This window comes from Bubalus kerabau, chromosome 23, assembly GCF_029407905.1.
Source record: "Bubalus kerabau isolate K-KA32 ecotype Philippines breed swamp buffalo chromosome 23, PCC_UOA_SB_1v2, whole genome shotgun sequence".
Classification (NCBI taxonomy): domain Eukaryota; kingdom Metazoa; phylum Chordata; class Mammalia; order Artiodactyla; family Bovidae; genus Bubalus; species Bubalus kerabau.
In genome coordinates, this window is record NC_073646.1 from 7,418,363 (window position 1) to 7,445,330 (window position 26,968).

General features: G+C 45.6%; 1 protein-coding gene across 9 annotated transcripts in view; it reads left to right on the top strand.

Moving 5' to 3' along the window:
• The window catches only part of LOC129637986 (RNA binding protein fox-1 homolog 1), a 408,351-nt gene that overhangs the window by 190,433 nt on the left and 190,950 nt on the right, over window positions 1-26,968 (top strand). For all 9 annotated transcript variants that reach the window (XM_055562381.1, XM_055562374.1, XM_055562372.1 and 6 more), the window contains exon 2: window positions 12,916-13,158. In XM_055562381.1, coding sequence (XP_055418356.1) covers window positions 12,916-13,158 — 243 coding nt within the window. The remainder of the gene's footprint in view (window positions 1-12,915; window positions 13,159-26,968) is intronic.

Genomic DNA, 26,968 nt, shown 5'->3' on the forward strand with positions numbered 1-26,968 from the left:
TGTGGCTCCACATGGAAAGTCAGGATGGAACGTTTCGTCAGCGTGACACGTCACTGTCGCAAATCCGCCCCGCCTCCCCTGCTTCGTGTTTCTGGGGCTGGGGCTTTCAGCCACGGCAAGGTGGCTCCTGGCCTGTCTCTCCTCTGTGCCTCCCTGCGGAGGCTGGGGAAGCGAAATGAAACAAATTGTTTTCTCTCCAATCTGTGACATGGATTCCTGTTATCGTGGTTGTTTGTTGGTTTTTTGTAAATTATGGTCCCAGAGCAATTGCAGAGCTCTTTGTTCCAGAGATTTTTTTTTTTTTTTAAGTAAACTCATGTAGTTAGGAAACCAAGGTTTGTATACTCACCTTACAAACTACAAGATCAGTTTGTAAGCTGACCTGGAGGTCAGCTTTGAACCCATCTCCAAGTGTTTAAGGATGTGGGGCTTGGGGCTTAGAAGTCTGATGGATTTGGTTAACTAGCTTTTTCTAGTTGTGTGAATGGCAGGAGGTACTGGATTGACCAAAAGTTTCATTTGGGTTCTTCTGTAAGATGTTATGAAAAACCTGAATGAACCTTATGGCCCACCCGATAACTCCACGTCGCTTAAAAAGAGAATGATGGTAGGCACCACATTGGGTTCTTATCAAATATGATAATATAGGCAAAGCTGCTTTGTTGAATTTTGTATCTTTGGTGCTTAGAACAGTGACTAGTACATAGTTAGTACTCGAGAAAAGTTTTCTTATCATCACCATTATCTTCATCTTTATCATTTTCATCACCATCATCATCAGCTTCATCCCCACCATCATCATCACTGTATCATCATCAGCTTCATCCCCACCATCATCATCTCCATCCTCTTTATCATCAATATCATCTCCATCTTCATCTTAGCATGGATTCAGTGACAGGAACTCTTCAATAACACCACATCAGGTTGAAGTTCTGGGTTCCACCACTTACCAAATTTACAAACTCCCATAGTGGGAAATATTTTTTCACCTGTTTGGAGCCTCAGTGTTCTTACCTTTAAAAAGACCATAATATCTATCTCTTGGGGGTGGTTATGGGGATTAAAGTGCCTGGCACACAGTTGAATGAACCCAACACACCTGCCCATGTATTTTTCAGAGAAGAAAGAGCTTTGCTGGACTAGAAAGGGGACTGATTTCATCCCTACAGTGGGTATATATGCTCAAGGACTTTCTAGATTATGAAACACATTCCCATAGATTTGATCCCTAGTGCATCACAAGAGCCTCATCAGAAAGGAGAATATTTGTTTTTGTTTTTTAGGAAGGAAAATATTTTTGATTTATGTTAATAAATGAGGAAATGGGATACACAATAGTTCCACCATTGAGTTTCTGATTTTTCAGCATTTGTCTCCAACCCCGTAGTCACAGCACCAATAAAAAGTTAGATGGTAACCAACAGGGAAATTACCCAGCATAGAGTTTTTTATTTTACTTATTTTATTGCAACCCATAAAAGATTTTACATCACAACCCAATTCACCCGCATAAAAGTTTCATGAAACATTTCTCTTACTCTAGTCTATTCTTTCCCAGTGCGGTATAGTTTATTTCATTTAGAGAATGTTGATGCAATAACCCCCCACCAGACTTTTACATCCCAAGGGATCACACCTGTAATTTGAAAACAATACATTTCACCCCAAAATTGTGTATAAGAATAGTCTGAGGCACCTTTACACAGCGCCCAAGGCTGGATCCCACCCACCCTCATAGATTTTAAGCCAGTGGGTCTGGGGTGGAGTTCTAGCATCTGGCTCTATAGGACCACCCCAAGGTGACCCGATGGCCTGTGGGCTAAAGAGTAATGTCTTATTACCTCACTCTGATTGTCTCCACCTGAAACATTCTCCGCTATTGGGTGTTTTGACTTTTTTGTGTTTTGGGTCTTTGCATTTTCTCTGTCACTCCCCAGAACACCAGGGAATCTTTCTGTCTTGGTCTCACACTTTTTGCTTTCTAGGAGAAAGCAAGACCCCTTTGATTGAAGAACAGAAGTTTAGCTCTTCAGTTATTAGTTGGACAAGGAGCTTGTGGCTCCTAAGAATGACTGCTGAGCCCACCTATTGAGCGAGTCCTTTGAGGAGGGGCTCTGGTCCTCTGGTGATGCGGTTTTGAGAGGGGAGCAGACGCATCCCTTTGAGGAACCTGAGTGAAAGTGAAAGGTGCTCAGTCGTGTCCGACTCTTTGCGCCCCATGGACTGTCTAGTCCATGGAATTCTCCAGACCAGAATACTGGAGTGGGTAGCCTTTCCCTTTTCCAGGGGATCTTCCCGACCCAGGGATTGAACATTGGTCTCCTGCATTGCAGATGGATTCGTTACCAGCTGAGCCACCAGGGAAGCCCAAGAATACTTGAGTGGGTAGCCTATCCCTTCTCCAGCAGATCTTCCCGACCCAGGAATCGAACCTGGGTCTCCTACATTGCAGATTGGATTCTTTACCAACTGAGCTACCAGGGAATCCCAAGGAACCTGAGAGAGCTGCTTAATTTCATCCTGCATTAATTAATTAATTAATAATCACATCCCCAGACTGTAACTGGAAATAGGACTGTAAGAATGGCACAAATACTGTTTATCCAGATTTTCTTTCCAACCCTGGGAAGCTGGGAATTAAAAAAAAAAAAAAAATCACCCAGGGGCTCCCTGAACTAGCACCACCAACAGATCAGCAGGAAAGTGGAATTCTTCCGGGCAGCCTTCTCCGCCCTCACCTCCTCCTCTGTTATACAATTTAATTACAAGTTTAATCACTTCAGAAACCTCATCCATTCCCTCCAGTGTAGCGAGATCTCTCCTTTCCAAGCAGGCGTCTCAGTGATAAGCGGCTGTCCGTGCAAAGAGTGGATGGGTCTCTTGAAACCTCTCCTTGGGCAAGCCAGAAAGACATGACTAAATAAAAACTGAAATTGTGTTGACATTTCACTGCGGTGGTTGTAGTTTTAATAATAAAGGAAGAACAAAGTATTTGCAGCTTTAAATAAAGAGGCAGCATTTGGCATTGAAATCACAGGGGATTTTGTACGAGGTTTTATTTTTGCTCATTGGGAAACAAGAAAAAAAAAAATGAACTTAGAAGAGACAGAAGTTCAAGACAAGAGAAAAACAAGAGACTCTGATTTTCCTTCATGCCCTTGATCATTACTGGGGTTCTGTGGTCAAGGGTGGGTTCCTTTTCTTCAGAACCTACTGCAGGTCCATCCTGTTGGGTCCTCGGGGACAAAGATGGTTTTGGATTTCGCTCACCACGTTATTGAATGTGATGAATGAAGCTGTTTATCTAGCGCATCCTCTGAGGCAGGGCACCATGCGTGTTTGTTTTCCCGTGATTTGATTTTTATCATGATCTTCTCACAATTACCCTGTGAAGTCACTCATCATGTTCCCCATTAAACAGAAGAAAAAAAAAAAAAAAAAAAGATACTGGAGCCCAGGGCATTGCAACAACTTGCCTGAGATCACGCAGAGAGTCTGCCAAGGAGCCAGGCCTGAGCATCTTCCACACACTCGCCCCTGACAGTATTTTAAGATCAATTTACAATTAACCACTCAGCTTTGTTATACATTTATCTGCAGTGTTCTCAGGGTGTGTTTTAAAAAACGTATCCATCACCATCTCTCTTATCTCTTCGAGCTCTGTCTTCATCCCTCTTCCCTCTCCTCCCCTTCTCCTTTTGGCATTCCCCCCACCCCCCGCCCGTCCCCTCTTGAAAATATAAAACAAAAATAGGAGAGTCGCGCGAGCTTCCCGGTGGAATTCCTGAGTTTGCTTGCATACCATATATTTAGTTTAGTAATGAAAAATTCCAGCTCCGGGCGGTGCAGAGGATAGCATTTCTAATGTTTTTTAAACAGCTATTAATGTAGTGGAGCGCTGTGTGGGTTTTCTTTCTTTCTTTTTTTTTTTTTCCCCTTCCTCGTCTATATAATCATCTGCTCAGTGTACACTCGGAAAGGGAGAGCAGGGGCCAGAGGAGGGGCGGGCTGTGATTGATGGATCAGCTCCAGGAAGGAGTCCCCTCTGGGGCTGGTTTGGGGAGCAGTCAGATGTTGAGGAGGAGGTCAGCCGGGCGGCCCCGGCCCCCCCTCCTCCCGCACCCCCGCCGTCCCCACGTTGCACAGCGCACACACCCTCGCTCCTCATCGAGGCTCTCTCCTGCCAGATGCTCTGTGGCGTGGCACTGGCACAGCTGCTAAGTTTATGGAGGAGAAAGGAAGCAGGATGGTACAGCAGGTACATTTCCCCCATTTTTCTGTTTCACTCAAAACTGTGCTTTGAATGGAGCGGAAGCCTTTCTTGGTATGAAGTCTCTGTTACTCTCTGTGTGATGTGGATTTTGCTCCTTGAATCATGCCGGGAGGGAAAGCAGAGGAATTCAGCCAAGTGTGTGTGTGTGTGTGTGTGTGTGTGTGTGCATGAGCTTTTCTGCTTGATGTGTAAGAACTGAGCTGGTCTTCGAACCCGCAGGTTAATGATGTAATTTTGCATTTCCCTTCTTTGGTTTCAGTGCCCCCAGGGGTATGATGCAGTTTGAGTTCTTTTCGGTCCAGCACTGGAGGCTTTTCTCTGAATATGCGCAATTTCTTGCCAGAGAAGTAGAACAGACCAGGCTGAGAAACTCAAGTCGACCAAACTGTCAGTAGGATGGAGAACTGCAGGCAGCTGAGAAGGGACAGTCTCCTTTCTCTAGTTGGTGTGAGGGGTGGGTCCCAGGGCAGGAGACACCGCTTTTCTAGGCGGTGTGGAGAGGTGTAATCAGTTGGTTTAGGAGGACTGAACCATTCCCATGCATTTCTTTACTAGGGGGGCTGTGTTTAGGCCAGAAGAGGTTTGAGGGGACAAGAAGATGGACTGGGAACAGATAAATTTCAGATGCAAAAGGAGAAGGGATGCTCTAGAAGTTTGATGATTAGAGCTGGGAAAACACACACAGAGACGAGAAAGAAAGATACTTAAAGTCCACCTTGGCAGGCACTTTTCCCCCCTCAGTAAAAGTCAGACAGTTCACGGTAAAAAGAATAAATCCGGTCCGTGCTCTGCCACGTAAGGACTCTTTTCTGCAGTTGAAATGTGCTTTGCATTAGATGGTGAGCCAAAATAATTTGCCAAGTCCGATGGGCTGCCAGTCTTGGTTCATTTGTTAGTTTCCCAAAACTACTTTATTAAACCACTCAGGGCTGTGCCCAGGAGAAGGAGATGTCTAACAACAACAACAAAACCCCACCAAAATATTAAAAAAAGCACCTCCCGTTTTCTCTCTGGCTCTGCCTCCTGGGAAAATTAAGGGTGTGGGATGTTTCAGCGACCAAGGAAATTCTCCTTGTATTTGAGGGGCGTCTCACTGAATGCCTGCAAGCAGCAAAGTCCACACACTATGCTAATGGTCAGATTACGGTATTTGTCTTAAAATAGCAATAATATCCTGGCTATTTCATGCTTCAGTAAAATATTTAAATTGAAATGGCATTTTTTTTTTTCCTTTCGTGAATCAGACTTGGTTGCATTTTAATAACCCGTTTTTCTCTCTGTAACTGGAGTGCAAACTACCCACCGGGGTGTTTCGGGGAATGAAGGGAGGGGAGTGGTTCCCACGTCATCTGGCTGCTGTTGAGTTGCTGTTCTAATTGAGGTTTGGCCCAGGAGGATGAAGTTTCTTTTCCACTTATCCTAATAGATGCTCTTGATTTCAAATTTCTACCCAGTTCTGCAGCAACCAAGGGTGGGTTGGAAAACACGAGGTCTTGGCTTCTTTTTCTTCCCTTTTGTGTATTCAGCAGTAACTCAGGGAAGTCCAGGCATTGAAGATCAGATGCTAGGATTGCAAAATCATTTGAAGCCCCCACCCCGATGATGTGGTTGTTCAGTCACTAAGTTGCAACCCCGTGGACTGCAGCACGCCAGGCTTCCCTGACCTTCACTGTCTCCCAGAGTTTGCTCAAACTCATGTCCATTGAGTGGGTGATGCCATCCAACCATCTCATCTTCCGTCGTCCCCTTCTTCTCCTGCCCTCAATCTTTGCCAGCCTCAGGGATGATGTGGAGGTGCATGCAAGGCAGAGTTACCCTCCGCTGTCAACTCAATACCCCCACAAGCATCCTGACTCAGGAAACATCAGCATCTCCGTGATCATTCCACTTATTTGGGAAAAGCAGGCATTTGGCATTAGAGGAGAGGGATGATCCTCAGACAGTAAAGAATCCGCCTGCAATTCTGGAGACCTGGGTTCGATCCCTGGGTTGGGAAGATACCCTGGAGGAGGGCATGGCAACCCACTCCAGTATTCTTGCCTGGAGAATCCCATGGACAGAGGAGCCTGCCAGGCTGCAATCTATGGGGTTGCAAAGAGTCACACACAACGGAGTGGGTAAGCATTGCACAGAGGGATGAAGGGAGCTTCTGCACATCAGGGAATGTCTAGTCAGCATGCTGTGGATAATTGTTGCCTGTCCCTACCACCAACATGAAATTGACTTCAGCTTCCCCTCATTTCCCCCCACCCCCCGCCCCAGAGCATGTTCATGTGACTTAAGACTTGTCTTGACCCAGAGTGGAAAAGATGCCCTTAATGTGAATATGGACTTCCCAAGTGACACTAGGGGTAAAGAACCTACCTGCCAAAGCCAGAGATCTAAGAAACACAGGTTCAATCCCTGGGTTGGGAAGATCGCCTGGAGGAGGGCACGACAACCCATTCCAGTACTCTTGCCTGGAAAATCTCATGGACAGAGGAGCCTGGTGGGCTACAGTCCATAGGGTTGCAGAGAATCAGACATGACCGAAGCGACTTAGCATGCAAGCACAAGGTGAATATATTTTTTTCCAGAAAATTCATTTCAACCATGCTAAGAATCCAGGAGCATCACTAGGGAGGAAAGAAAGACATCTCCGAAGCTCTTTGAAGGTGAAAAATAATTCCATAGGAAGAACGATGATCTTAATTAAATATTAGATGTAATTAGCCCAAAGTGTAAATGTTGGGAATATTAATTAGGGTCTCTTTGGAATGGTTGTCAGTGTTAATAAGAAACCGCAGGGGGTCCCACCAACATCTGTCTGAGAACTCCAGGAATGGGAGTGCATCTCAGGTTCCAAGGACTTGAGTGCTACCTGTAGGCTCCTTGGCTACCGTGGACACTGTCTGTTAGAGTTGAGCACCCTGGCTTTATTTTTCTGGGCTCCAAAATCACTGCAGATGGTGATTGCAGCAATGAAATTAAAAGACGCTTACTCCTTGGAAGGAAAGTTATGACCAACCTAAACAGCATATTAAAAAGCAGAGACATTACTTTGCCAACAAAGATCCGTCTAGTCAAGGCTATGGTTTTTCCAGTGGTCATGTATGGATGTGAGAGTTGGACTATAAAGAAAGCTGAGTGCCGAAGAATTGATGCTTTTCAACTGTGGTGTTGGAGAAGACTCTTGAGAGTCCCTTGGACTGCAAAGAGATCCAACCAGTCCATTCTAAAGGAGATCAGTTCTGGGTGTTCTTTGGAAGGACTGATGCTAAAGCTGAAGCTCCAATACTTTTGCCACCTGATGCGAAGAGTTGACTCATTGGAAAAGACTCTGATGCTGGGAGGGATTAGGGGCAGGAGGAGAAGGGGACGACAGAGGATGAAATGGCTGGATGGCATCACCGACTTTATGGACATGGGTTTGGGTGGACTCTGGGAGTTGGTGATGGACAGGGAGGCCTGGCGTGCTGTGGTTCATGGGGTCACAAAGAGTGGGACACGACTGAGTGACTGAACTGAACTGAAATGAACCATGGTTTTGCCAGATTGGTGCAGGTTTGGGTGGAGGTTGGGGGTTTGTCCTGGCTCCAGTGGTGCTCCTACTTGGTCCTTGCCCTTGGCCCTTGGAACCTCAGAGCCTTCAGAAGCCAGGCTTCAGGCTTGAGGTGGCAGAAATTTCCCAAGCTGCTATTCTAACACTTGCAAAGGATACCCCTTGTCCCTCTGCAGTTTGGCAATCAGAAGCCTGGCCTCTTTGAATCAAATACCCCAGCACCTGCGGGCACCCCACGTGGCACTAGTGGTAAAGAATCTGCCTGCCAGTGCAGGAGATGAAAGAGACGAAGGTTCCATCCCCAGGTCGGGAAGATGCCCTGGAGAAGGAAATGGCAACCTACTCCAGTACTCTCTCCTGGAAAAAAACCATGGACAGAGGAGCCTGGAGGGCTACAGTCCACAGGGTCACAAAGAGTTGGACGTGACTGAGCAATTGACTGACTGACTCTAGCACCTGACATGCCTCCTGATGGAAAACGGGTCTCAAGAGTCACTGTATATGTGACAGAGAGTGGCTTATTTATTTAAAATCAGAAACGTATCTCCCCACCAGGGGATCTTCTTGCCAGATGAGAGATACCTTGGCATGGGATAAACACGGGCTCTGGTTCAGCTCCTGGCTTTCCTCAGAAATACCTGTGGTTGTGATCTCACAATATTATTTATCAGCTCTGGGCCACGGTATCCTTTACAATGAAATAAAGTGGGATTCCAGATGTAAAGCAGAGTCTAGACCTTGGCACTATTAACCTTCGGAGCTGGATAATCCTGGGTGGTGGTGGGGTGATCCTGTGCATCGCAGGGTGTTCAGTAGCATCTCTGGCCTCCTAGAAGCTCTAGATGCTGGTGCCACTTAATCCCCAGTTGTGACAAACGAGAGTGTCTCTAGTCATCGCTTCATGTCTCCTGGGAAGAAATCATCCTTGCTTAAGGACTTTTGCTGTAAAAACGCTCAGCACCATGCCTGATGCCCACTAGGTGTGAGTGTCACTCGCTTTGTCTTCTGGGCTCTGGTTTGAAGAGGATGTCTTTCAGATGGAGCAGAGAAATGTGACACCATCATTGGTCTTCTCATGAGCCCACTTTTGCTGGGTTTGACGAACTTGTGTGTACAATGTAGATGTCTGGTGATACAAAGAACATTCTGGAAAAGATTCTATGGCATCCTTCTCCCACCATGCTTAACACTGTTGATCTTCAAGTCTGGCTGAGCCACCCCCTCCTTGGTTTAGGAGAAGGGACCCCCTTTTCTCTCCCTGCTTCACCACTGACTGTATTTCCTGCCCAAACTATTTGTGCAACCACAGCTTCTTAACTGATGTCCCCGTGATTCGTGATAAGTCCGCCACAACGATGAGAAAACCTTTTCTGCAAAGGGCCCGATAGTTCAATAGTTTAGGCTCTGTGGGCTATATGGTCTCTTATCACAGTGACTCAAGTCTGCCACTGGGGCAGTGAGCATGGTTGTGTCCCAATAAAACTTTATTTACAAACACAAGTCATGGGCCAGATTTCTTCCAGAGTTCATTTGCGCATCCCTCTCCTATCCCCACCCCCTCCATTCTGTTGCCAAATGAAGTCTGACAGAGCCCAGAGTTCACTGGCTAAGCATGCACTCACTTAACAGACACTGGGGTCTGTTAACTTTGCAGCCAGTGTGCTTTGGAACCCTGGAGATACAGCAGAGAATGTGATGCAGTCTTCTATGCTCTGGATGTTCACAGGCAAATCATCAGGCAATGGCAGTACCTCGAGTTACGTGGGAAGTGAGCAAAGCTGAAGTGGAGCTTAGAGGACAGGCAGCTGATGTGATGTAATTGTCAAGGAGACTGGCTGGGGGGTCTGGAACCTCAAAGAGAAGCCAAGGGCTCCCCTGGTGGCTCAGTGGTAAAGAATCTGCCTGCCAATGCAGGAGACATGGGTTCAATCCCTGGTCCGGGAAGATCCCACGTGCCAGAGGGCAACAAAGCCTATTCTCCATGACTACTGAGCCTGTGCTCTTGAGCCCAGGAGCCACAACACTGAAGCCCATGTGCCTAAAGCCCGAGGTCCCAAAGAAAAACCACCACAGTGAGATACTCACACACCACAAGTTGAGAGTAGCTCCCGCTCTTTGAACTAGAGAAGAGCCTGCACAGCAATGAAGACCCAGCAGAGCCAAAAGTAAATAAATAAATATTTTAAAAAAGAGAGAGAGAGAAGCTGAGACTAGCCAGGCAAGGGAGTAGGAGAAAACTCCCCGAGCACAGGAGGCAGCAAACAGGAAGACATGATGTTGTTGAGAGGATAAAGAGACCATACGCTTCCTGAGGTCAGGCCCTTCCCTGGGCAGTGCCAAGAGGGGTCAGATCCTAGCACGGAGCAGCTGTGGGACTGGTTCTCTCTTCCTGAGATGGCTCTGCCATGCAGAAAGGCTAGGTGGGCGTATACATCCCCGTGAAAGCATTTCTACTGAAGGTGGAGCAAGGAAAGCTATGTCTATATTGACCATCTCTCTCTACCCCTGATCCTGTGAGCATTTCAGGCTCCCTTGGTGTTTTTTACAAGACCGTCTTTCAGAGACAAGTGAGGGGAGGGGCAGGAGAGGCTGAAATAGATCTTTGGGCAGAAGTGAAATCTGTCCCAGTGTATTTCCCTTTGGAGGATTCTCAAGGTCCCAAAGCTTCTAGGACTTCTCATGAGCCAGAAAGAAGTTGCATCGCATGGAATTTCTGTGCACAAGTCTATGTTCTTTGAGCAGCCCTGTAGAAGAAAAGAATACTAGTTGGCTGATATACAGTATTTTTTTTTTTGGTATTAGTCCAGACCTTTTTGGTTGCATGTAATGGAAAATCGGACTTACACAGACATTTACTGAGTTATGGAATTTAAACAGCAGCATTACTGGCTGCAGAAAGAGCTGGATCGAAGACTTCAGATGATGTCAGGGGGACTCAGTGGGTGTGCGTTTCCATTTCTGGGCTCCGTTTTCCTCTGGGTCGGCTTCTGCTTTAGGGAGGCCCCCTTTCAAGAGGCATTTCTTGGTAGCTCCAAGCTGGTATTATGTTTTCCAGTTACCAATCATCGTAGTGAAGGAACTTCCTCCCTGAACACCAGTCGGGTCCCAGGATAAAGCCTCACAGGAGTGGCAAGGGGTCAACTCGCTAACCGGCTTAGAGGGACGGGCATGAGTCCCCATCACTGTGGCTGTGAGAGGAGAGCCCTCTGGTCAGCCAGGCTGGGTCACGTGACCCAGAGGTGGGTTCGGCCACATCTGCAGGTCATGGGCTAGGAGCGGACGTGTCCCCTGAGAGGGAACTGGGCTTATCCTTGAAGAGGCTGAACAGTGAGCGACAGTGACTATGAATGTGGTTTCCCAAGGATAGATAGTTAAGTTTGCACCTCAAGCGATCCAACCCCAGCACAGTCGGACCCTCACAGCCCCCCAGTGCCGTGAAAACATGTTGCCAACAAAGCCACGGCTGTGCATTTTTGCTTCCGATGGCACAGACATTTGGAGAAATTAGTCCAGGGGAGGAAAGGGCCTGCTGGGGGTGTTTTCACTTGTAAAATGTTTTAAACTTATCCTAAGCGCTGTTCTCTTCCAAGTGTCATCTTTAACATTCTAATTAAGGTTCCTTCTAAACAAATGCACCAGCTCTTGGCACCGCTCTTGAGAATAAACTTTTTTTCTAGCCTCTCTGTCATAATGGGTTTTGCTGCACTCAAGTTGCTTGGGCTGAAGATGCTCTCAAATGTCAGTGGCAGGGACTCTGGAGATGGGAGAGATTCTGACATTGTTGCCCTGGTATCATTACAGGAGGGCTGAAGTCACATCTAATTGGCCACAGACAATGGGAGAGGGAACTATTGGGTGGGCTTAATTGCTAAGCTTTCCCTCTCTCTCTCTGACTGTGCAATCCCATTTCTTAAGACCGTGGAAAATTTAGACCTCTGGGTTACAGTCCCTGATGCCATCTGTGTGTGTGTGTGTGTGTGTGTGTGTGTGTGTGTGTCTGTGTCGGATAGTAAAGTTGTGGGGGTGGGGGTGGAAAGAGAGGTTTCCTGAAAGGGAAGCATTTGAACTCTTCTTTTTTTATTCTTTTGACTTGACTGTAATTATCACATTGCATGTTTTGCCTAGATCTGAAGGGCGAATTGTTATATAATGCTCTGCTTATAAAAAAAAAAAAAATTAGGGAATGGGGGGGAGGCATTGATTAACGAGGCTAAGAGTCAAATCCATGTTTTGCAGAGACACTTAAAATGAGACTATCGTAGAGGGTCATTGTTGTCCAAATTAGGTCTTGAATTTTCATCAGCCACTTCATGTTGGCTCTGAGAACATCACACGCGCGCACACACACACACACACAGTGACCCTTGCAAGGCCCACGACCCCCATCCCATTATGTGAGCCAAAGCACATAAAATGTTGATTAAATTCTAATGCTTACACGAGTTGTCTCTCCTCTCAAGAACACACACGTTCAATTTAATCTCTCTTGGCATTTTAAGTATCAAATCAAGGCTCCGCTGTCACTGGCGACAACTACAGGCTCACATGTTCCAAAATGGGAATGAAATTAGAAAGACCTGCCAGAAAAATCCAGTGCAGAAGAACACAGACTCTCACAGTGTGTAGCTCTTGGGCTGCATGGCATGCGAAAGGGTCTTCCACCTTTCAGAGCCTCGATTTCTGCATCTGTACAGCGGGCCTGTCTCAGTGATGACTGTTCCATCCTTTAGTTGTTAAGTCCTGTCTGACTCTGCGGCCGCCTGAACTGTAACCTGCCAGGCTTCTCTGTCTGTGGAATTTCCCAGGCACGAATACTGGAGTGGGTTGCCATTTCCTTCTCCAGGGGATCTTCCCCACCCAGGGATGGAACCCATGTCTCCTGCATTGGCAGGCGGGTTCTTTGCCACTGAGCCACCAGGGAGGCCCTGGTGATGGTTACTTCATCCTTATAGGGTCTGATGAAGATGGTACCCATCTCAGGCTCTGGGCACCACCCTGGCACCCACGCGACATCTGGGGAGCTGTTGTTCCTGGGTCTGGGGAGAAGGTTCTGCCTGGTGCTCGCTCATGGCTTCTCTCCCTGTCTCTGATTTTCCAGGGTAATCAGGAAGCAGCAGCTGCCCCTGACACAATGGCTCAGCCTTACGCTTCGGCCCAGTTTGCTCCCCCTCAGAACGGCATCCCCGCGGAATACACGGCCCCTCACCCTCACCCCGCACCGGAGTACACGGGCCAGACCACCGTCCCGGAGCACACGTTAAACCTGTACCCTCCCGCGCAGTCGCACTCGGAGCAGAGCGCCGCGGACACGAGCGCGCACACCGTCTCGGGCACGGCCACAGTAAGTGTGCGCTGGTTTCGGGGGGTGGGGCGGGACCCCAGAATTCCTGGAATGACTGTGGGGCACACCTCTATGCGACTAGGGGGGCCCCATCCTGAAAAGCGATCCCTAAGCTCATCCTTGGTATCCCAGCCCCGCCAGGTTCACTTCACTCACCTGCGCGCATCCTCTCGAGACGCTGGTTTAAATCAATACATTTTCCCATTAACCGCGTGTTTTGTTAAACGGGAATGTTAATCTCTTTTCTGCTTCTGCAGTTTCGCTTTTTCTGGGATTATGTCGTCTGTGTGGAATTATACACTATGTAATCTTTTTTTTTTTTTTAATTGCCTTTTTGGAGATACCATTTACATACCGTAAAATCCACCTATTCGAGGTATACAATTCAGGGATCATTATGGTATTTACAGAACTGTACAACCACTGTCACAGTCTATTTTAGGAATATTTCCATCACCCCCCAATCCATCTGTCCTTTGCAGCCACCCCCTGCCGGGTTCCCGCCCCAGCCCTCCTTATCTTAGCCAAATTCATTCAAGTTGCACCCACCTTGTGGCTTATGTCCCTAGCGTCTTCTTTATTGCATAGCCCCCGAGGTATGGATGACCTGGGCTGCCAAAAGGCAGCAAGAGAATTTTGTAGAACTGTTTTGCATTTTGATGGTGGTGGTAACATACCTCTGTGCACCCAAAAGTCAACTTTCTTGCCTATGAATGGATGGAATGGATTAAAAACAAGCAAACAAACAGAAAAGAAACAGTCTATCACCACTGCCAATGGAAACTAATATTGCTGGCTATTCATAAAAGCTAGTCACTCTAAACAAAAATGATGGTTAAAAGTACACCATATTTATTTGCATACCACCGGAAGTAGCCATGCAATGTGCATCTCAGGAGAGGTATATGTAAACATTTAGGAAACCTTGTTCTATGGAATTCTTGAGAAGCCTGGACACATGCAGCTTCTTTCCAGAACACTTTATAGGTGCAAGGCACTTAGGCCTCTTTCTCCTAACCTCTGAGAAACTAGTATTTGTGAAGAAGTGTATTGGTTTGAAACATCATCTGTTTTCTTGGAACGAAGTTCAGTTCAATTCAATCGCTCACGCGTGTCCAACTCTTTGCAACCCCATGGACTGTAGCACCTCAGGCTTCCCTGTCCATCAACTCCTGGAGCTTGCTCAAACTCATGTCCATCAAGTTGGTGATGCCATCCAACCATCTCATCCTCTGTCATCCCCTTCTTGTAACCAAGGCAACCATCTAACTTTGCTACCTGGTACCTCATTCACTTGGAAGTTCAGTTTGGAGATTTTTCAAAATCATGTAAATTGGAAAGTTTTCTATTGCCTTCCCTTTTTTATTGTGCCAAAATACATATAAAATTTTTAACCATTTTATCATGTACAGTCCAGTGACATTAAGTACATTCACAGTGTAGCACATCCATCACCACTACAGAGTCCCAGACGTCCCCATCTCCCCAACAGGAAACCCAGTACCCATCAGGCAGACGTCTTCCATTCCTCCATCCCCGCAGCCCCTGGGAGTCACCAGTCTGCTTTCTTTCTGTATACATTTGCCTCTTTTGGCTTTTTCAAAAGACTCAGTTGTACAGTATATGACCTTTTGTGTCTATCTCCTTTCACTTAGAATGTTTTCAAGGTTCATCCACGTTGTAGCATGGACCAGTATGTCATTCTTTTTCTATGACTGAATCCTGTTCCACTGTATGGATAGATCCTATTTTGTTTATCTGTCCATCCATTGATGGGCATTTGGCTTGTTTCTACCTCTGGGTTGTTGTCAATAGTGCTGCCTCTGCCTTGTTTGTCATTGTTTGCTGTAACTTAGAGATGAATTTATTAAATGGGCTAGCAAATGTCATAGGTGCTTATTGTCGTTATGTTGACTAGCAGTGGTAGTGATGGGGCTGTTGTTCGTTTGTGTGTTGGTTTGTGTGTGTGTGTGTGTGATAATCAATGGTAGGGCTTGATAAAGTTATTTTAGGACTAATAAAGTTCCCATCAGGAATCATTTATTAAGCTTCCACATGGACCAACCATGCACACTGCTGTGGAAGATTCATTCCTTCACTCATAGAGATTCATTAAACATCCACTTAGGCCAGGACTCATACTTGATGATGTGAGTGAGCCACACGGAAATGATCTTTTCCATCTTTTTTGAAAAAAATTGTATTTTGGCTGCACTGGGTCTTTGCTGTGTACATGGGCTTCCTCCAGTTGCGGAGAGTGGGGCTCCTTTCCAGCTGCAGTGCACAGGCTTCTCACTGCAGTGGCTTCTCTTACTTGGGCTCAGTAGTTGTGGCACATCGGCTTTGTTGCCCCATGGCACGTGGACTCTTCCCAGACCAGGGATTGAACCCATGACCCTTGCACTGGCAGGTGGATTCTTAACCGCTGGACCACCATGGAAGCCCAGCTCATTCCCTCTTAGAACTAAATGTGGGAGACAGAGTAAAAATGTAGGAAGCAAATAGCTCTATAAACAGACATGGTGAGTCATGCTCTTAAGGAAAAGACTGATGCTATGGAGGATTAAAAAAAAGAGGAGAGGTACCACCTGCAAATGAGTAGCCGGAGGACATTTCTTCAAGGACATGATATTTAAGGGGAAAAGAAAAAGCTTCCAGGTAAAAGGAATACCAAGGTCATGGGTCCCAAGGTTGGAAAGAGCTGGGCTTATTCAAAGACTTAAAAAAGAAAAAATCCCGAGGCAGCGTGTCTAAGGGCTTGTGAAGAGGGTGTCGGGATGCACAGTGGCGAAGGAGAACAAGAAGCAGCCACAGGGATCCTACGGTGTGTTCTATAAAAGGGTGGGATTCCCAGGTGAAAGCTATGGGAAGCCATTGAAAAGAGTTTAAGCCAGAAAAGTTTAAAAAATGACATTTCGAAGGGTAGAATTAATTATTGCCTGTGCTGTGCTTAGTTGCTCAGTCGTGTCCAACACTCTGTGACTCTATGGACTGTAGCCCCGCCAGGTTCCTCTCTCCATGAGGATTCTCCAGGCAAGGATACTGGAGTGGGTGGCCATGCCCTCCTCCAGGGGATCTTCCAGACCCAGGGATCGAACCCATTTCTCCCACACTGCAGGCAAATTCTTTACCATTTGAGCCACCAGGGAAGCTTACCTTAAAGGAACTATTAAGCCAGCAGGCTCAATATCCTTTTCTCACATAAAGAACTCTTAGAGATCAACCTGGCTACTTGTAAATTGCATCTTGTGTGTCCACAGTGCCCCTGGCACTACAGCGAGGTGACATGGTGAGCAAACAGGCTCCCTCCATCAGAGAGCTTTTACACAGAGAGCCAAATACATAGATCAAAGATGGTTCCACCAGAGTCAATGTGAACTCCTTTTTTCAGTGTTTATTTTTATTTATGTATTTATTTGGCTGTGCCAGGTCTTGGCTGTGCCACATGGATCTTCAGTCCTGTTGTGGCATGCTGGATCCTTAGTTTAGGCATGTGTGCTCTTAGTTTTGGCATCTAGTTCCCCAACCAGGGATGGCACCCAGGCTCTCTGCATTTTGAGCTTGGAGTCTTAGCCACTGGACTACCAGAGAAGTTCCTGAGACTTCTCATTAAAAGTGTTGAATGAACATAAAATGGTCAGTGCTAAAGGCAGTATGGTGAGCCATTTGCATAGAGCTTGAATTGATACCTTTGTCAAGTGTAGAGAATGGAGAGAAAGTCAAGGACTGATCACTAGAGAGCTCATGGGTGGTGAGGTTGGGAAGAAAAGGTGCTATTAATGAGACATGAAGAGGGTACCTGGATGGAGGGTTGAAACAGAGAGTGCTGTCACGGCAGCCTGGCAGGCATGAACTGAGGACATGATTGAAGCTGGCATATTGGACATCGCCAAAGACCGAGGATAAAGTAAAGTATTGGGGAGCAATTCCAGGGGGCCAGGAGTTGAGGAATAAATGGGAAATACCAGAGTGGGTGTGCACAGTACCCTCATAAGCCTTTGGAGTAAAGAAGAGGAAGAAAAGATAGCAACGGAAGAGCACAGAGGTCTGAGGAACTGGTTTGTAGGAGAGTGGATTTTGACTCAATATTTTACACCACAGAGAAGAGAGATGGAGGAAGAACAGGGAATCAGAGATAGGGAATGACTCAGGGAGAAAGCAGCAGAGTATTTTAGAGGAAATAGGAAGGAATCTGACCGTGAGCACACAGATTCAGTAGGTAGTCTGGGAAAGGAGAAGATATACTTTATTTTTTACAGCTCCATTGACATATAAATGACATACAATAAGCTGTGCATACTTAATAATTTTGTAATTATTTAGTGTCAGTAAGTACATACGTATGGAACCATTTCTACTCTCATGATAATAGACATATCCATCATCTTCAAAGTTTTCTTTTTTTTTTCCACCTGGTAATCACTTTATTTTTGTTTACTTATTTATTCATTTGTTTATTTATATTGAAGTGTTGTTGATTTACAATGTTGTGTTACTTTCAGAAGTACATATATACAGTTGTACATATATTCAGTTATATATACATATATATGTACATACATATGTGTGTGTGTATATATATATATTCTTTTTCATTTTATATATAGTAATTTGTATCTCTTAATCCTAGATTCCAAATTTATCCCTCCCCTGCCTTTTCCCTTGTTTTGTATATCTGTGAATCTGTTTCTATTCTGTAAATTCATTTGCTCCATATTTTAAATTCCACGTATAAGTCAGATCATATAATATTTGTCTTTCTCTTTGTGACTTACTACACCTTGTATGATCATCTCTAGGTCCATCCATGTTGCTGCAAATGGCATTATTTCATTCTTTTTTATGGTTGAGTTATATTCCACTGTATATTTATATGTAACAGCAAAGAAGTTCCTTGAAAAACTAAAAATAGAGTTGTCGTATGATCCAGTGACCCCACTCCTGGGTGTTTATCTAGAAAAAGAAAACTATAACTTGAAAAGATACATGCACCCCAGAGTTTACTCATAACCCCTCTGTAATCTTCCCTCTCCATTCTCCTCTCCCCCATTCCCAGGAATCAACTGATCTGCTCCTGTAGTTTAGTTTTCAGTTTCTAGAATTTTCTATAAGTAACAGCAAGCATTGCATTTTTTTCCCCTCTTCCTCTGGCTCCACTCTCACTCAGCATCATTGTTCACAGATTTGTCCACCACGTTGCATGCATCAGTCCATTCAGTCAGTTCAGTCACTCAGTTGTGTCCAACTGTTAGTGACGCCATGGACTGCAGGCACGCCAGGCTTCACTGTCCATCACCAACTCCTGGAGCTTGGTCAAACTCATGTCCATCAGGTCAGTGATGCCATCCAGCCATCTCATCCTCTGTTGTCCCCTTCTCCTCCTGCCCTCAATCTTTCCCAGCATCAGGGTCTTTTCCAGTGAGTCGCCTCTTCATATCAGGTGGCCAAAGTATTGGAGTTTCAGCTTCAGCATCAGTCCTTCCAATGAATATTCAGGACTGATTTCCTTTAGCATTGACTGGTTTGATCTCCTTACAGTCCAAGGGACTCTCAAGAGTCTTCTCCAACACCATAGTTCAAAAGTATCAATTCTTCGGTGCTCAGCTTTCTTCACAGTCCAACTCTCACATCCATACATGACCACTGGAAAAACCATAGCCTTGACTAGACAGTCTGTTGTTGACAAAGCAATGTCTCTGCTTTTTAATATGCTGTCTAGGTTGGTCATAACTTTCCTTCCAAGGAGCAGGTGTCTTTTAATTTCATGGCTGCAGTCACCATCTGCAGTGATTTTGGAGCCCAAAAAAATAGTCTGTCACTGTTTCCCCATCTATTTGCCATGAAGTGATGGGACCGGATGCCATGATCTTAGTTTTTTGAAAGTTGAGTTTTAAGCCAACTTTTTCACTCTCCTCTTTCACTTTCATCAAGAGGTTCTTTAGTTCTTCTTCACTTTCTGCCATAAGGGTGGTATCATCTGCATATTTAAGGTTATTGATATTTCTCCTGGCAATTTGATTCCAGCTTGTGCTTCATCCAGCCCAGTGTTTCTCATGATGTACTCTGCATATAAGTTAAATAAGCAGGGTGACAGTATACAGCCTTGACATACTCGTTTCCCTATTTGGAACCAGTCTGTTGTTCCATGTCCAGTTCTAACTGTTGCTTCTTGACCTGCGTACAGATTTTACAGGCACAGGGTAAGGTGATCTGGTATTCCCTTCTCTTTAAGAATTTTCCACATTTTGTTGTGCTGTACACAGTCAAAAGCTTTGGCATAGTCAATAAAGCAGAAGTAGATGTTTTCTGGAACTCTCTTGTTTTTTTGATGATCCAACGGATATTGGCAATTTGATCTCTGGTTGTTGGCATGCATCAGTAGCCTACTCCTTATATACTGCTTTGTAGAAATGTGCCACAATTTGTTGACTCATTTACCTGTGGATGGGCATCTGGTTGTTTTCCATTTCTGGCCACAAAGAAATGACCAGCTTACAAATAGGGACTGCCATGGATGCCGGAAAACATTTCAGTTTTGAGGCAAAAGAAAACTGTCACTGTCCATTCTGGCTGCTGTAACAAGAATAGACAGCAGAAATTTATTGCTCACAGTTCAGGAGGCTGGAGGTCTAAGATCAGAGTGCCAGATGGTCAGGGGAGGGTTGATTCCTGGTTCAGAGCATCTCTGCCTTTTCACATGATGAGAGGGGTGAGGGGCTCTCTGAGGTCTATTTTATGAGGGCACTAATCCTATTTGTAAGGGCTGCACCCTCATGACCTAATCACCTTGCCAAAGCCCCATCCTCTAATGCCATCACGTGAGACTTTAGGATTCTAACATGTGAATCTGGGGCAGTGAGTGGGGGACACAAACATTCATACCCTAGCAAGAAGGAAGAGTGAGTGTGTGAGGAAATGGATGAATCCTGAGGTCAAGAGACAACCTGAGAAGGTCCTTGTATGCGACCTTCAAGCTCATTGTCAACTGACAGAGTGAGAAAGGGAAAAATTTGGAAGCAACAGAATGAGTCCTAAAATTGGGCAAATCGGCCAGGAATCTGGCTCAGACAATCCCTAGGGTTTTTGAAGGGCATGGACAGCCTCTCTGACTCTGGAGACTGTGGAGTTGTGGTGGGACATGGTTGTTTGGTGACTGTGTCTATTCTAGTGATGTTTGGATGGTACACACTGCTTACAGGAGCTCTTCCAGGAAAGAGGACCATGATGAGGTGAAGCAGGAGGGATTTGTGTCTGATCCTGAAGGGAGTCTTAGAACGTAGCCTCTTAGCTGCTTTTAAGGAAGGAGCAGTCATCCTAACAGGTGCCATCTTATTTTCTGCTGCAATTATGTACTTGTGCTTTTCTCCCTTCTGCCAAAAGGGAAGATGCTTCTGTTTGTCTGCGACCTACTTTTGAGTGGTAGTAACCTGGCCCGACTGAGCAGAACATAGTCTACGACGAGTTTCTTCAAACTGTCTCTGCACCCTTGTGCGCTTACCAAGTGCACCATCTCTTTACTTAACCTCAAAGTGGGTCAGAGCCGTGCTTCTGCCAACCCTGGAATACACAGCCCTGTATCAGACACCTCATTTATTACCCACAGGGTAGAGTTGTACCCAGAATAACTCCAACTGTCCTTTGACCGGTGCACAAAGTGCTTATTGCCAGTCTGAGGTCACTCGAGGGGCCGTTATAGGGAAAAGATCGATCCATCTGGTAGGTTCCAAGAACATCTAATATATGCACATGGTTTCACACAAAGTGCAGGATCTGTAAAAGGGAAGCAGACTGCACCCAGAGTTCCCAGCCAGAGTCGAGGAAAGTACAGACAGAAAAGAACTACCAGGTCATCCTTTCAGCTCCCCAAGGGCTGAGATGAGTCCCCGCAGGACATTTTTCTGCTGAATGTCTATTTAATGCTGGCCTCCAAACACATCATGGATCACTGTGCTGACAGAGGCAATGCTGTATTATATTAGAGACTGCTCCTGACAAGGTATTTTACTCTTGACATATTATAATTAGAGATTTGCAAGTGGTGAATTTCTCCATGTATCTCCAATAGCAACTTAACTTCTATTTTTAACACCTCTGCAGTCTGTCTAACAGTTTCCCACCAGCTCCAGGAACTAATGGGAAAAAGAACGTGGGACTTAGAGCTTGGTCTCTGAGCTCTGGGCTCCGTCAACAGAGAGAGGAGCTGTTTAAGAAGCCAACTTTTACTTGATCTTCAGCTCCTTCTAACTGGAGTGCTAACTGTGCCCCCAGTTTTCATGAATACCTTTGAGAAGATAAGACTTGGGTTGGTGATAATGTCCTGTCCTTAACCCTTTACATGCTGGCTCTTCTTTGGAAGCCAATTATATAGGTAAGGTTTGGAGAAAACTGTTCAATGCACTCCTTTTTGTTAACTGGCAATTATTATTATTACTATTGATTATTCTGGCAATTAATGGTTGTGGCTAAAAAAAAAAATCACACACTAGAAAAGTGTATAAAATGTAAACTAAAATTTTCTTAGAAACAAGAGTCACCAATTCTTTATATTTCCTTCCAGAAATGCTTTATGCAAACACAAACATATGCCTGTGTCTTAGTCTGTTCAGGCTGCTATAACAAAAATATTATAAATTGGCTGACTCATAAACAATAAGTATTTATTTCTCACAGTTTGGAGGGTGGGAAGTCCGAGATAGTGGCATCAGTACATTTGGTGTCTGGTGAGAATTCACCTCCTGGTTCATGAAGAGCCATCTTGTCGCTGAGTCCTCACTTAGCAGAAGGAGCGAGGGAGCTCTTGGGAGTCTCTTTTATTTTATTTTTATTGGAATATAATTGCTTTACAATGTTGTGTTAGTTTCTGCTGTATGACAAAGTGACTCAACCATATGCAAACATATATTCCCTCCCTCTTTGGTCTCTCTCCCACCTCACCCCCAACCCAGCCATCTAGGTCATCACAGAGCACTGAGCTGAGCTCTCTGTACTTTATATCAGCTTCTCACTAGCTAGCTGTTTTACATATGGCAGTGTATATATGTCAATCCGAATCTCCCACTTTGTCCCACCTTCCCCTTCCCTTCTGGAATCTCCTTTACAAAGCCACTGATCTCATTCATGGCGACATTAGTGGTAAAGAAACCGTCTGCCAATGCAGGAGACATAAAAAAACGTGCGTTCGATCCTGGGTTGGGAAGATCCCCTGGAGCAGGGAATGGCTACCCACTCCAGTATTCTTGCCTGAGAATTCCATGGACAGAGAAGCTCCGTGGGCTACTGTCCTGCACTTTGACTTTTCACTTTGATGCATTAGAGAAGGAAATGGCAACCCACTCTAGTATTCTTGCCTAGAGAATTGCAGGGATGGGGCAGCCTGGTAGCCTGCCATCTATGGGGTCGCACAGAGTCGGACACGACTGAAGCGACTTAGCAGCAGCAGCCTTCTTTATGGTCCAACTCTCACATCCATACATGACTACTGGAAAAATCATAGCTCTGACTATAGGGACCTTTGTTGGCAAAGTGATGTCTCTTGCTTTTTAATACGCTGTCTAGGTTTGTCATCTAGTCTCTTTGCCATTTATGGGAGGTGTTTCTATATTGTGGATATTAATTATTTGTTGGTGTTAGATAACGGTAAACATTTTCATCCTTCACTTGCCTGTTGGGGTTGCAAAGAATCAGACACAACTGAAGTGACTGAGCACGCATGCACAGTCTCATTCATGAGGACTCCACCCTCACGACCTGATCACCTTCCAAAGGCCCCACCTCCTAATACCATCGCTTTGGGATCTAGGATTTCACCATATGAATTTTGAGGAGATACAAACTCTTGGTTTATAGCAGCCTGATTGTCTGTTTCTCTCTCTGTCTCTTATTCAATCTTCACATCTTCTAACTTCTCACTAGTTCCATTCCCAAAAGGACAGAATTAAAGTCTATTAATCACCTGCTTTGGCACCTTTTATATCTTGGAGATCGTTCTATATCAAGCTTCGCATTCTTTTTTGTTCATTTTGTGTGCTGTCATAGAGACATAGAGAGGTCTGCCAGTGATTGAATTGGGTTGTTCCTGGGGTTCATTTTCCAGGGTCTATATTCTCAATAGGCTATAGTGAGCAGCTGAGAGCAAATAGCACTGCCCACTTCCGGTATCTCTATGAATGGTTAAAGGTGCCTGGGTTTAAATGTAGACCCTCCAGGGAGCCACGTACAGCCCGCAGACAGTCTTAAGAAGGCCTGCCACCCTCCCCCTTGCCCAGGACATTGTGCCATCCAATTCAGTTCACAGCCATTCCCCCGTGTGTCTGGGGCTATACCTCTCTTTAACAAAAGAAAGTAACTTGAGAGCTGTCTGGTGTCAGGGAGAAGAAAAGGAAAGACGTGCTTCCACTGAATGAGACCTGTTATGGTCACAGACCCTACTGGATACACTTTTGTCCTTCATCTCATTTTGTCCTCACCAAACCTTTTATGGGGCTTTCCCTATGGCTCAGCGATAAAGAATCCACCTACAATGCAAGAGATGTGTCTTTGATCCCTGGGTCAGGAAGATCCCCTGGAGAAGGCAATGGCAACCCACTCCAGTATTCTTGCCTGGAAAACCCCATAGACAGAGGAGCCTGGCGGGCTGCAGTCCAAGGGGTCACAAAAGAGCCAGACATGACTTGGCGAGGAAATAACAATAGCAAAGCTTTTATATGCTGTTAGTGCTCCCCATGTTACACTGAGAGCCCGAGGTTCAAGATGCCGTGAGTATGGAGAAGTTGTGAGGCAGAGTAGAGACCCTCCCCAGCTAGGTCTTGTGTCAAAGTTCAGACTTTCCTCAAGTCTGAGGCTCTTCCTCCAGGCTCTTCCCTACGAGGTCTCCTGGCCAGCAGCTAAGGTGACCAGTGCCCAGGACCAGGCAGAACAATCTACAGTTCCACCCAAGGCTAGTTTCTTCAGCCTGCTCTCCAGTTTAGATAAGCAGGTCAGCTAAGAAGCTGAAATCAGGATTTGCCAGGGTTAACCTCTCGGCTTCACCATTTCCAAGGTGAAGGCTGTTGGACTGGTGGTTTGACCTCTCTGCTCTTAGAGTCCTACTGTTTCCTTCCTGCATGGTGGTTCTGCCATTCTGCAAACACCCTTCCTCTTCCCTTCTAAACGTCACCAGAGAAAAATTGTAGAAAAATACCTGAAGCCCCTCTTCCTGTCGGAAAACTTTGGCATTCCCTGCTTCCATTTAAAGTTTAGCAAAATCACTAAAGGATGCCAGTCTGAAAATAGGGTAAGTAGCTCCATCAAAACAGAAGGCAGGGGCTTCCCTGGTGGTCCAGTGGCTAACAATCTGCCTTGCAGTACAGGGGATGTGAGTTCGATCCCTGGTTGGGGAACTAAGATCCCACATGCCATGGGGCAACTAAGCTTGCACAACATAACAGAAGATCCTGCATACCACAACTAAGAACTGATGAAGCCAAATAAATAAATAAAAATAAATATTTTAAGAAACAGGAGGCAGAGCATCCAGTCTCAGAAATAACAGTGTTTGCTCATCGAGTCTCAGGCCATGTTGTGATCACTGTACATGTACAATCTTGACCCTCCATCATCAAAAAAAGAGAAAAGAATAGAAGTATATAGGAGGCATTGTCATCCTCCAGTTGAAAAACCCGAGGCAAGTAACTTTCTGAAGGTCATTGAAGCTAACAGATGGGAGCCAGGGCTCCAAACCAGGTGTGTCAGACCAAAACTCTTTAGGGCTTGGAGCCCAGAAGGCACCCCCAGGCAGGTTGGGGCACACACCCGGGGCTCATCTCTCCATCCACAGCCTCAGCAAAGAAGAATGCTTTGCCCAGGAATTCCTCCATCCACCCTGGGGAGGGCCCTGGCAGATCCAGGCATGTGCAATATTACAGGCTTAGCGCCGGCTCTTATCTGAGACCAGTGCCTTGAGCAAACTCCAATAACATGTTTCAGTGGCTTCAAAATTGTCTTTTCAGATGACAGTGTAGCTGAGCTGTTTTGTCAATACCAGTTCCGCTTTCCTAAGGTTCACATTTGCTTTAAGGACACAGGTACTGCCTCTAGTTCCCTCATGAGGCTGAGTATTATGCGTTTGCTTGCTGTCTATGCTTTAGAATAAATGGTCTGTGGCTTTCAGGATGAATTAAAAGCCTGTGTTACCCAATTCCAGGGCCATTTTACCATTCCAAAGCGCCAGTTGACCAAAGATCACCCAGTCCTGGGGGTCCAGTGTGTATCATTGAGTCCAAGTTCAGTTCAGTTCAGTTGCTCAGTCGTGTCCAACTCTTCCTTCAACCCATGGACTGCAGCACCACCAGGCCTCCCTGTCCATCACCAACTTCCGGAGCTTGCTCAAACTCATGTCCATCGAGTTGGTGATGCCATCCAGCCATCTCATCCTCTGTAATCCCCTTCTCCTCCCGCCTTCAATCTTTCCCAGCATCAGGGTCTTTTCTAATGAGTCAGTTCTTCACATCAGGTGGCCAAAGTATTGGAGTTTCAGCTTTAGCATCAGTCCTTCCAATGAATATTCAGGACTGATTTCCTTTAGGATGGACTGGTTGGATCTCCTTGCAGTCCAAGGGACTCTCAAGAGTCTTCTCCAACACCACAGTTCAAAAGCATCAACTCTTTGACACTCAATTATGGAGCCCAACTTAAGATAATTCTAAAGCCATGAGCATCAGAGACCCAAGTCTAATGTCTAGGAAGGACAGGCTTCCAGGGCTGCTGCCTGGAAGTTTGGAAGAATTGAAGGTTCTCATGACAAGTCAGGAAAAATGGTTCGGGATAAATAAAAACCCTTAGGTATTTTCAGGAGAAGGGGCTTCCCAGGTGGTACAGTGGTAAGGAATACACCTCCCAATGAAGGAGATACAAGAGATGTGGGTTCCATCCCTGGGTCTAGAAGATACCCTGGGGTAGGAAATGACAACCAGCTCTAGTATTCTTACCTGGAGAATCCCATGGACCGAGAAGCCTGGAGGGCAAAGTCCATGGTGTCGCAGAGAGTTGGACACAACAGTTGCTCAGTCATGTCTGACTCTTTGCGATCCCGTGGACTATAGACCGCCAGGCTCCTCTGTCCATGGAATTCTCCAGGCAAGAAGACTGGAGTGAGTTGCCATTCCCTTCTCCAGGGGATCTTCCTGACCCAAGGATGGAACTCTAGTCTCCTGCATCGTGGGCAGATTCTTTATCATCTAAGCCACCAGGGAATCCGACAGCCACAGACACACACACACACATTATCAACACATTATCAGGACAGTTGGTGAAGCATCAAGATAAAGAGCATGGAGCTCCCATCCCAGTTCTGACCCTTGGTGGGACCACTGGCATGGGATGGAAACTCTCTGAGCCTCACTTTCTCCCTTTGAGTACATGAGGCTGTGACATCTTGATGAGATAATGCTGATGAAGGGCTTAGCACAGAGATGGGCACATAGTAAATATTCTACCAGATGAGCTATCGTAATCAGAAAATAATTACGTCATTCTCCATAGGAAATCAGAGCATTCTCCTTTGTCCTGAATTCTTCTTTCTAAATTTTTTTTTTCAGGACCATAAATCCATCCTAAGAATTGTGAAAGTCCCTGGGTTAAGGGGGAAACAAAGACTCAATTTCCCACATTTATTTTAAAAGGAATTCTTATATGTAATGATTTCCATACAAATTGTTTTCAATCACTCCTGCCTGAGTTCAGCTGATGGGTACAAGCAAGTCATTGACCTAAGTCTGGGTCATAGAGAGCAAGGTTAGGGTTTATTAAAGGGATATATGACTTAATGTTTGGC